Here is a 12,321-nt window from a genome sequence, read left to right on the forward strand (position 1 = left end):
ACAAAGGTGTGTATATATTCCTTCACATTAGTGTTTTGGGTTTCTTCAGATATATACCTAGAAGCAAAATTTCTGGGTCATAGGCAGTTCCATTTTAATACTATATTTGGAGGACCCTCCTAGTGGTGGGATTCAGCCAGTTTGCATTGGTTCAGCAGAACTGATACCTAATTTTTTGTTGAGTTTGGCAAACCAGTTGTTAAAGTGGTACTTGTAATCAGGGTTCTCTCCAAAGTGGAAATCACAAATTTACATTCCTTACACTTTTTTAATGTTCATCTGGATAACAGCGTATTCTAAGCACCCGTAGTAATGTTCGTTCCATCCATAGGTGAAAAAAGCTGTAAGTGAGGACGCCAATCAAGAAGCAATATGGAAATACCTTAAATAATATTTTAAATGTTGTCAGGTATTATTTAATATTTTTCATTAATATTTTAAAACTCTTTCTTATAATCTAGTTTTGTGTACCTCTTTTATTGTTTTTATTTAAGTATTAAATGCATGAAATAATAAACTACCTTCCGGTATATCTTTTTTATATACTTAAAACACTGATTAGGGCAGAGAACTGGTTGTTAAATTACTTGAATTCCATCACTGGACCCCCATACTGATATCCACAGTGGCTGCATCAGTCTGCATTCCCACCAACAGTGAACAAGGGTTCCCTTTTTTCCATATCCTCGCCAATACTCATTGTTTTTGATTTATTGATGATAGTCATTCTGACAAGTGTGAGGTGAAATCTCATTGTGGTTGTAATATGCATTTCTCTGATGATTAGTAACATTGTTTATTCAGGTCATTTGTCCATTTTTAATTAGATTTTCTTTTGTGTATTATGTTGTATGAGTTCTTTTTAAATTTTGGATATTAACCCCTTATCAGATATATCATTGATGAATATGTTCTCCTATTCAGTGAGCTATATTTTCATTTTGTTGATGGGTTTTTTTGCCATGCAAAAACTTTTTAGTTTGATATAGTCCCATTTGCTTATTTTTTCTTTTGTTTCTCTTGCCCAAAGATATATATCAGAAAAAATATTACTAAGAGAAATGTCCAAGATTTTACTATGCTTTCTACTAGAAGTTTTATGGTTTTGAGTCTTACATTTAAGTCTTAATCCGTTTTGAGTTTATTCTTGTATATAATGTAAGAAGTTGGTCTAATTTAATATTTTGCATGTATCTGTCTATTTTTCTCAACACCATTTATTGTATAGACTGTCCCTATCCCATTGTATGTTCTTGCCTCCTTTGTCAGGTATTAATTGACCATATAGGAATGATTTAATTTCTGGGCTCTCTATTCTGTTCCGTTGATCTATATGTCGGTTTTATGTCATTATCATGCTGTTTTTATTACTATGGTCTTGTGGAATAGTTTGATAACAGGTAGTATGATTCCTCTAACTTTGTTCTTTCTCAAGATTAATGTAGCTATTCAGAGTCTTTTGTGGTTCCATATAAATTTTTGGATTATTTGTTCTAGTTCTGTGAAATATGTTATTGGTATAATAGGAATTGTGCTGAATCTATAAATTGCTTTAAATAGTATGGACTTTTTTTGTTTTATTAAGTGAGAGGTGGGGAGGCAGAGAGGCAAGCTCCTGCGTGTGCCCCAACTGGGACCCACTCAGCAAGCCCCCTACTGGGGGATACTTTAGCCATCTGGGACCGCTGCTCCATTGCTTGGCAACTGAGCTATTTTAGTGCTTGAGGCAAGGCCATGGAGCCATCCTTAGCAACCAGGGCCAACTTGCTCAAACCATTCGAGCAATGGTGGCAGGAGGAGATGAGAGAAAGAGAGAAAGGGAAGGAGGGATGGAGAAGCAGATGGTCACTTCTTCTGTGTGCCCTGACTGGGAAACAAACCCAGGACTTCCACATGCCATGCTGATGCTCTACCACTGAGCCAACTGGCCAAGGCCTAGTATGGACATTTTAACAATGTTAATTCTTCCTATCCAAGAGCACTGTATATGCTTTCATTTATCTGTATCGTCTTTAATTTCTTTGAAGTCTTAATTTTTTTGTAAAATTTTAATTGAGAAATATATCAATATACTCTTCTTTGTAAAAAATTTAAACATCGTAGGTAAGGCTCAAGATCCCATATATAGTTGGTCAGCCATTTGAAACTTATGGTACAATATGATGTGTGTATACCAGATTTAAGTGAATTTCCTCAAAATTGCTAATCAATTAATTTATTAAACCCTACCTAATGAATATTAGCTAAACTTATTGTGTGTCAATTATAACTCATTAAAAAGAAGGATATGTAAGGCTTAGAATGTTAGACAATTTCAGTTAATAAATTAAAATAAAAGCTAACACTAGTAACAAACAGTGAAATCAGTACAAATATCCTTTATGATCCTGTAAACTGGTTCCTGAATTGTAATAAGTGTGTTGTGAGGCACCATTGCCGATGATAGAAGTCACCCTTGATTGGAAAGCTGCATCTGTCCCCGGAGGAACTAGAAATGGACCGTATAATTTTGGAATTTCCCGAGTATACTGATTCTTATAATTTGGGTATATCCCTTGTGAAGACCCTGAAAGCTTTGCTTATAAAGGGTATTGGCTCCTCAGGGGATCATGTATTTTGAAAGCCAAGGTGTTTCCTGCACTTGACCAAAGTGGATCTTGTCTCCTTGCAACTGAACTGTCATCTGAAAGTGGCACTCCCAACGTGCACTCCTGCAGGAGAAGAATGCTCAGCACCACCCTTTAGGCAACCTGGGTCCTTACCGTATATTCTTTTGAGTAGACTAGTTCTAAGTGGGGCCCATGATAGTCTCATGAATCTGAATGTTGGGCTACACATACTGTATTAACTGTGATAAATATATAAATTGCCATAGTAATATAACAAAGAGCTAGGGGAGGACAGAGGAAGGTTCCTTCTACCCAGACTGAGAGGGAGAAACCCCTATGGAGGAGATGACTGAAATGGGTCTTGAGAAAAGATTTGGTCAGGGAAACCGAAAGCAGAAGGCCACTGTAGACATTGGAACAGCATAAATACAGCATTATAAATATTCAGACCTTTTCCTTGGCTCCCCTTGGTTGCTCAGAATTTGGGTAAGGGGTTAATTCTCCCGAGGAAAACCAGCAGACAGGACACTTAGAGCTCACCTCCCAGGGGGCTAGTGCAATAAGTCACACAGAAAGAAAGAGGACGGTCATGTGGCCTCTGGGAAAGGTATGGTTTCTGGGGTGGGCAGCACGGAGGAGAAAACCAGGATGGGCCCACACAGAAGTGGCCAGTTAGGGGAGAGAGAGAGGCAGTAAGGCTTTTAGCTGTGGCCTGAGAAATCGTTTTTCAAACATTGCCATTTCCTGAGAGGATAAAACCTAGAATTCATTTTTGTTACACATATCTGTTAGACTGCTGTTTCTTTGAATTTCATCAGACCTAGAAGAGACTAGGGAACTTAAGTTCTAGCTTTTATAATGACAAGTGTATGCCAAATCCACACTTCTACCCCGGAGTGCCTGTCTACCAAAACAACCATCACACTTCAACTTCATCCAGCAGAATTCTTTATCCAAAACATTTTGATGATCCACTCAGGTGAACAGCACCACATGCTAAGGTACAAAACAATGCAGAATGCTACATGAATTGTTTATTCAAGTCTGTCCAAAGACCCGATAAAACGATTGATTGGTTGTGAGCTGTAAACACTTTGCCTCTCCTTCATCACAGCACCGTGGTCTCAAAGCAGCAGCAGAGCTGCCAATGCACAAAAGAATTGTGCTAGTCACACAAGTTAGACAGGAAATTGCTATACTCCCATGGAGACACTGTGTAGCTGGAATGATTCTGGAATAGATGTACCACTTAGAACAGGGGTCTCCAAACTTTTTACACAGGGGGCCAGTTCACTGTCCCTCAGACCATTGGAGGGCTGGACTATAAAAAAATCTATGAACAAATTCCTATGCACACTGCACATATCTTATTTTAAAGTAAAAAAACAAAAAGGGAACAAATACAATATTTAAAATAAAGAACAAGTAAATTTAAATCAACAAACTGACCAGTATTTCAATGGGAACTATGCCCCTCTCACTGACCACCAATGAAAGAGGTGCCCCTTCCGGAAGTGCGGCGGGGGCTGGATAAATGGCCTCAGGGGGCTGCATGCTGCCTGCGGGCCGTAGTTTGGGGACCCCTGACTTAGAATGTAGATCTGGCCTAAAGCAGAGACAATATGAGATTCTTCTGAGATTAATAATTTAAAAAGGAGGGTGGGGCTTTGAATGGGTGGAGCACAGAGGCTTTTTAGGGCAGTCAAAACACTCTGCATGATACTATAATAGTGAGTACATGTCCTTTATACATTCTTCCATGCCCACAGAACGTACAACATCAACAGTGAGCCACAATGTGAACCATAGACTTCGGGTAAGAATGACGCGTCTGTGCAGGTTCATCAACTGTAACAAATGAACCACTCTGGTGGGTGATGTGCTCACCGGCGGTGGTTGTGCATGTGTGGGACAAGGGTGCGTATGGGAAATCTTCAACTTTCTGTGAACCTAAAACTGCTCTTAGCCTGACCTGTGGTGGTGCAGTGGATAAAGTGTCAATCTCAAATGCTGAGGTTGCCAGTTCAAAACCCTGGGCTTGCCTGGTCAAGACACATATAGGAGTTAATGCTTCCTGCTCCCACCTCCTTCTCTCTCTCTCTCTTTATCTCTCTTTTCTCTCTAAAATGAATAAAGTCTTTTAAAGAAGTACTACTTTAAAAATTTTTAATTAAAAATGACTATCCTAGCCTGACCAGGCAATGGCGCAGTGGATAGAATGTTGGACTGGGATGCAGAGGACCCAGGTTTGAGACCCTGAGGTCCCAGCTTGAGAGCAAGCTCATCTGTTTGAGTAAAGCTCACCAGCTTGGACCCAAGGTCGCTGGCTCAAGCAAGGGGTTACTCGGTCTGCTGAAGGCCCACGGTCAAGGCACATATGAGAAAGCAATCAATGAACAACTAAAGTATCGCAACGAAAAACTGAGGATTGATGCTTCTCATCTCTCTCCATTCCTGTCTGTCTGTCCCTATCTATCCCTCTCTCTGACTTTGTAAAAAAAAAAAAAAAAAAGTCTATCCTAATTGATAGGGTGTGGGTAATGAATAAGAATAATTATGTTGCCTTCCAATATTTTTTTAAAAAAATTATTGTGTTAGCATGGATTTAAGTGTCACACTCAATATAACACTCTCACCACCCAACCACATGCCACCCTATTACACCCCCTTTGTACTCTTCTTCCTAACTCTCTTCCCTCCTTCCCTCTGGGACCTGCTGTCTTGCTATCTGTATCTCTGTGTTATGTATATATAATTTCACTAATCCCTTCACTTTGATCCCATCCCCTCATCCCCCTTCTCTCTGACAGCTGTCCCTCTGCTCCCTGTGACCCCGCCTCTCCCTCTATTCTGTTCCTCAGTTCACTTTGTTCATTAGATTCCACACATAAGTGAGATCATATGATATTTGCCTTTCTCTGCCTGGTTTATTTCACTTAGCATAATAATCTCCAGGTCCATCCATGCTGTCACAAAAGATAAGAATCCCTTCTTTTTTGTGGCTGCATAGTATTCCATTGTGTATATGTACCACTGCTTTTTAATCCACTCATCCACTGATTATATCATCCACTGATTTTTTAAACAATGCTGCAATAAACATGGGGGTGCATTTCTTCTTTTGAATCAGTGTTTTGGAATTCTTAGAATATATTCCTAAAAGTAGGATAGCTGGGTCAAAAGGTAGTTCCATTTTTAATTTTTTGAGGAATTTTCATACTGCTTTCCATAGTGGCTGCACCAGTCTGCATTCCCACCAGCAGTGAAGGGGGGTTCTCTTTTCTCCACATCCTCGCCAGCACCTATCGTGTGCTGTTTTGTTAATGAGCGCCATTCTGACTGGTGTGAGGTGGTATCTCATTGTGGTTTTAATTTGCATTTATCTGATAATTGGTGACATTGAACATTTTTTCATATGCCTATTGGTCATCTGTATGTCCTCTTTGGAGAAGTCTCTATTCAGTTACTTTGCCCATTTTTTAATTAGATTGTTTACCATCCTGGTGTTGAGTTTTAGAATTTCTTTATAAATTTTGATTATTAAGCCTTCCCATATTTTTATGTGTTTTATTTTAAATGTTTCTTACTAACCAACTCTAACAGTAACATTCAACAGTAAGAATGTGTTGCTTATCATTTGGTTCAAAGGGAGGAGATGAAAAGTTGATCTTCCTCTTCTCACATTCTATTTTATCTTTATTTCCTTTGTAACAAATGTTAAAAATTTATCTATGCCTTACCTTACATTTCAATAGTACATTACATTCACCAGTCACTTCCCAGCTCAAATACTCAGCAAAATGCGGACCTATAAAATATTAATAACAACAGCAATCACTCTATTAGTCATAAAAGCAAAATCAAAGCTCATTTTTAAATTCTAATGTGATTTATATTTGAAGTAAAATTTTTAAAATTCAAGATTTTGTTTTCAAATATTTTAATGGATACCATTTCATAATAAATAATTTTAATATTTTTATTTATAGCAGTATTAACAGAAGTAATAATATTCATTTAAATTTTTTATATAAATAATGTTAGAATATTTTGTTCAAGAACCTGAAGCTTTCTTATTTTCTTTTTTTTGTGTGTGACAGAGACAGAGAGAGGGACAGATAGGGACAGACAGGAAGGAAGGGAGATGAGAAGCATCAATTCTTCATTGCAGCATCTTAGTTGTTCATTGATTGCTTTCTCATATGTGCCTTGACCAGGGGGCTACAGTAGGCTGAGTGACCCCTTGTTCAAGCCAGCAACCTTGGGCTCAAGCTGGTGAGCTCTGCTCAAACCAGATGAGTCCGTGCTTAAGCCGGCAACCTTGAGGTTTCGAACCTGGGTCCTCTGCGTCCCAGTCCGACACACTATCCACTTTGCCTCTGCCTGGTCAGGCCTGAAGCTTATTTCTTTACTCAATAACTGTTTTTACCTTGTTTCCTGATCCATTCTTGCCGCTGGAATTCAGCTTCTTTCTGGAGCTCTTTATAAACTAAAAATTAAAAAGAAAATAAGAAATTGAGTGGAGTGGTATAAATGTACATGACAGTCACTGTGTTAAGTGATTTACATTCATTATTAAAACAATCATGCATCATGACCACTTTTCATTTTTAGTCCTCATATATGAAGAAATAGTCTTAGAAAGGTTAAGTAATTTGTTCAAGGCCGTAAAGCTAGGAAATAGTGAAATAGTATCGGATACTGTAAACGTAGAGATCTGGCCAGCCTTTCTATCGCTTTGTTAAATGCCACATTGTAAATCTTGGTGGTTTCCACGGGGGTTTTTATGGCAGCTGACATACAACCACAACTACATTGTATCTAGTTGTGATATATGATTAATTAATTTGGTATGCTCTACTTTTGCATATTTTTCTTCTTAATGAAGGTAATTTAAAGTAAGTATACATGAGAGAGTATCAAGTTTGTTTCTGACACACAGTCTCAGTTGTATTGCAATCTCCTTCACTGGAGAATTTCAGTAGAAAATACTTGTTTATATATGAGATATTTTATATGCAGTCCTGCCTGTAGGCCAGGGATAAATCTGGTGTTCCTTTTCGGTTAATTTTCACTCCTATATAATGAAATACTATGGAAAGTATTAACTGAGAATTGTATTTCAAACATGGGAATCCGAATGAGAACCAGTCCAACCTCCCCTTTAACATGACCATTTTGTGCCACGGGATATTTGCCTTAAAGGGAGCAGCAGAGTCTCCCAGCTAATGTTCCACAGAATTCTTACCGTCTCCGATGAGAACAAGAGTAGAATGGCCAGTTGCTCTTCCATCTTGAAGCTGGAAAGTATATGTGCCCTCATCCTCATCCAGTAGCTTCTCCATGAACATTTCAATTATACCAGTGTTTCGGTCAATATTCATCTTATATTTCTTCAATGTGAAAAGATAAAAAGAGAAATCAGTGAGGTAGATATGATGACAATAAGCCTGGTTAAATATAAATACAAACTCTAAATAATCATTATTTTAATAAAATTTTTTGTTAACATGTTTTTTAGATGAGCAACTTTTCAAAATTGTGTACCCAAGAAAAAGAAAATATTATTTGGAATATGTAGCCTTGACCAGAAATGATTATTAAAATGACTGAAATTTAATTTTTAAATATAAAGTTTTGTTATCCCAAGTCACAAAATGTTATCAAAAAGTTCTTTTTAGATTCCTATTTACATTCCAGATTACATTCATTTTCATTAGCAGAATAATGCAACCTATAGGCAGTATGAGGGAAGTATCTGTCTCATCATTGCTATATCCCTAGGATCCGGCACATGCCTGGTATATAGCAGACAATTAATAAATATCCACTGAACTAATATGTGAAAAAAACGCTTCCAAAGCATTTGAAATCCATTTGTTCCTAATGAACTGAAATTGCCCTGTTTAGCTATGCTTATTTTATCATGTTGCTTGGGCAACCTTTTTTGTTTGTTTGTTTCAGTGTAAAAATAAATCTTAGCCCTTAGGCATACCAGCACAAATTCTATAATGAATTTAAATTAATGAAGTTTTCCTATAAAGTGCCACAGAATGAAGACTCAGGTCTGGGATGAACTCCGTCATGCAATTCAGGCCCTGAAGCTTCTCCTGAAAGAAGTCAGTCTTCAACCGAGATCACATTTTTACTTAGCTTTTTTTTTATCTTCCTAGTTTTCCTTACACCCTACTCCTGAGAGTAGTTCTCCATAAGTCACTTGAAGGAGATACTTTATTTCAGAATCTCCTTCTACAAAACCTGGCCTCAGACAGTATTTTCTTTTTTTTTTTTTTTTTTAAATTTTTTTACAATTTATTTATTTTTTTTTACACTTTATTTATTCATCTTTTTAGAGAGAGGAGACACAGAGAGAGAAAGAGACAGAGAGAGGAAAGAGATAGAAAGAACAGAGGGAGGAGCAGGAAGCATCAACTCCCATATGTGCCTTGACCAGGCAAGCCTGGGGTTTTGAACTGGCGACCTCAGCGTTCCAAGTCGACGCTTTTACCCACTGCGCCACCACAGGTCAGGCAAGACAGACAGTATTTTCTACCCAACAAAATAATATGATTAGGGCCAACTGCAATGACAGTGAACAGTGTGTGTGTGTGTGTGTGTGTGTGTGTGTGTGTGTGTGTGTATGTGTGTGTGTGCGCACACGCATGTGTGTACAGCAACATGCCCGTATGTGTGAACACATAAAGGGTAGTGGGTCTATGCACATATGTGCGCTAGTGTTCCCTTAGTGGCTGTGCCGAAAGAGAGTGATGCTGACAAAGCTTTTCTTTCCTCTTCACTGGAAATTACTATGTGAGTTGAAAAGGAATAAACTGTATACCCATCTACTCATTATGTTACTCATTCTTCCCTTTACTAACGAATCCTCAAATGTTTCAAAAATATATCTTGATCAAAGGAGAACAGATTGGTAATAAGGGCCACAAACCATACCTCTATTCCATCTTTTCCGTCTCCCATTCACACCTGTAATAATACAGGTGAGAGCCAGGGCCCCTAAACCCAAATTCTTTAGTCCCACCAGGCACTGGCCCAATCCTGTGGGCTCTACTGATGTCTGGGGGGTGGGGGGGACGGCAAATAAAGCATAGATATTGTAACTCTTTCTATGGAAACTATGTTTACCTTAAAAGCAAAGAAGTAGACCTAGATATACACAACCACCAATGTAAATAAGACACAAATAAACATACACACAGAAGTGTAGAAAAAGACCAAAAACTATATATCAGTATGTATATCAAACAGTTGAAAAACTTTGTTCTTTCTGAGTATTTAAAGTTTTTTTTTGTTTTGTTTTGTTTGCATTTTTCCGAAGCTGGAAACGGGGAGGCAGTCAGACAGACTCCCGCATGCGCCCGACCGGGATCCACCCGGCATGCCCACCACGGGGCGATGCTCTGCCCATCTGGGGCGTCACTCTGCCGCAATCAGAGCCATTCTAGCACCTGAGGCAGAGGCCACAGAGCCATCCTCAGCACCTGGGCCATCTTTGCTCCAATGGAGCCTTGGCTGCAGAAGGGGAAGAGAGAAACAGAGAGGAAGGAGGAGGGAGGGGTGGAGAAGCAGATGGGTGCTTCTCCTGTGTGCCCTGGCCGGGAATCTAACCCGGGACTTCCGCACGCCAGGCCGACGCTCTACCACTGAGCCAACCGGCCAGGGCCAGTATTTAAAGTTTTTTACAATAAAGATGTATTGCATTTTTTACCAGAAAAGCCATCTTTTTTTCTGGGTCATTGGAACAATAGAGGCTACATATTTCCTCTGCCTGGAAGAACCAAGTCCCTGCTGAGGTTCTGATGTGAGGATATGAGTTCAGGTCAGGGTGTTGGCTCTTCTGCCTTCTCAAGAGAGCAGCTCTATTTTCACAGGCGATTATACTTCCCAGCTGGTCCGGGACAGTTTTGATTTACAACTCTTGCCTTGGAAAAATACCTAATACCCTTTTTCATTCTCAAAAGTGCCCCAGATTGGGTAGTATAATACAATCAATTTATGTTTTCCTCTACATTTTTCTATGCGTGAAATTTAAACTCCCCACCTCACACTCAGTGGTTTTCATAACTACTTACCTGCGTTATAATAGGCTTCCCGCGCACGTTCTATAAAAACCTTTTTAAAAATATTTTAGAAATCTAAAAAGTGTAAAACCTACCGGCCCTTCAAAAACTTCCTTTTCATTGAATACATAGTTCACTTTGGCATTGCCAGACAGCTTCTCAGCCTGCATCCAAAACCGGACCTGGCCTTTCTCCAAAACTTCAACTGCCAACTCTGATTTAACTGGGACGGCTATGAGAAATAAAAACAATAATTATACTGGTAACCAGTTGTACCGACACAGATTCCTTCAGCAAGAAAAAGCACTCCGTGGGAATGAATGCTGATGGAGCACCTTGCTTCTTGGAAAGCCTGGAGGCAAAGCGCGGGGGCTGCCGGGAAAGCACGATCCCGCGGATGGACACCTGGGCTCTCAGTCTGCCTGTCACTCTGGGCAGGTCATCTGCCTTCTCCGAGTCATGGGTATCTCAACTCTAACAACGAGAAGGATGAACTGACATCCCGGGGTCCTTCAGCCAAGCTGTGTGACTCTCTGCTGTGGCTTTCATGAGGTTTATTCAGGAGCAGTAACCGAGTGTGGTGGAGTGAGTCTTGGGCTGGCTCCAGGAGGGCTGGAGCCTCGTTCAGCGGTGGCTCCTGACAGAGTGGATGATATTAGGGAGGGCACTTCGCATCGCTGGGCCTCATTTGACTCGTTTATAAATGAATGACATTGAACTGAATGTCCTAATTAACCAAGATACTTTCCAGTTTTGCCATTCTATGATCTTAGCCACTTCAAAATATTTGGAAAGGAGTTAAATTTGATTTTTTTTTTCATAATTTAACTCCCTTTGGAGGCTCTTTAGAATGTTTTAAAACATAAATTTTAAAAGAGAATTTGTTTTGTTTATGTATCCAAGATGAACTAGCTCGTCATTTACACTTTTCTAGACGAACTAGCTCTCTATCCCTGTGGTGCACCCATTCATTTCAGTTCTCAGACCAAGCCAGAGGTGGCGCTGGGCAGCCTCTGTGGAAAAGCATGGTTGCTGCTCCAAGTTTAGTAGTTCTTCTACAGCCTTTTGGAGAAATCATCACCCTTTGCTTCCTCTAAACTGTTATTAAACCTATTTCAAAATTTTATGTAGCATTGCTACATTTTAAATTATAAGCTTCCTAAACTTTTACCAAATACACATTAATGTTTCTTTGTATTTGTCCTAAAACTACCCTTTTCAAGCTTTAAGGAATGCCTTTCATTTGCATTATTCCATATTCGCTGTAAGACTCGGCTTACAGCGTTCTGTAACAGCCGTTCTGTATTAGAACAGCCGTTCTAATACAGAGCCCACTGTTAAGACACCACGCCCGGTATTACTTTTCCAGTGAATCAGCACACAGAGGAGAAACGGTTCCCCCCTGGAATTCAGAAGGTCTGCATCCTACATTACAGCCCCCTGTGCTGCTTTGCTGAACACGCTGGTTCTGAGAACATGACAGCTGAGGCCAACAGTCATCAACACTGTCATGATCAGCTATTCCTTGGGAATGGGAGCGAGGTCAGGCAGTTGGATCCAGAACAGTTTGGTTTTTAATCACCGTTTCATTTAAGAATTTCAGGAAAGCTATAGACCCTCTCCCTAGAAAATGC

General features: G+C 39.5%; 1 protein-coding gene across 2 annotated transcripts in view; it reads right to left on the reverse strand.

Moving 5' to 3' along the window:
- MYOM1 (myomesin 1) overlaps positions 1-12,321 on the reverse strand; it is a 156,677-nt gene that overhangs the window by 15,834 nt on the left and 128,522 nt on the right. For both annotated transcript variants that reach the window (XM_066352429.1, XM_066352431.1), the window contains 4 exons: positions 10,783-10,919; positions 7,858-8,002; positions 7,039-7,098; positions 6,350-6,417 (listed from right to left, as the gene is read on the reverse strand). In XM_066352429.1, the coding sequence (XP_066208526.1) occupies positions 6,350-6,417; positions 7,039-7,098; positions 7,858-8,002; positions 10,783-10,919 (410 nt within the window). The remainder of the gene's footprint in view (positions 1-6,349; positions 6,418-7,038; positions 7,099-7,857; positions 8,003-10,782; positions 10,920-12,321) is intronic.

The sequence above is a fragment of the Saccopteryx leptura genome, chromosome 11 (genome assembly GCF_036850995.1).
Source record: "Saccopteryx leptura isolate mSacLep1 chromosome 11, mSacLep1_pri_phased_curated, whole genome shotgun sequence".
Taxonomy (NCBI): Eukaryota; Metazoa; Chordata; class Mammalia; order Chiroptera; family Emballonuridae; genus Saccopteryx; species Saccopteryx leptura.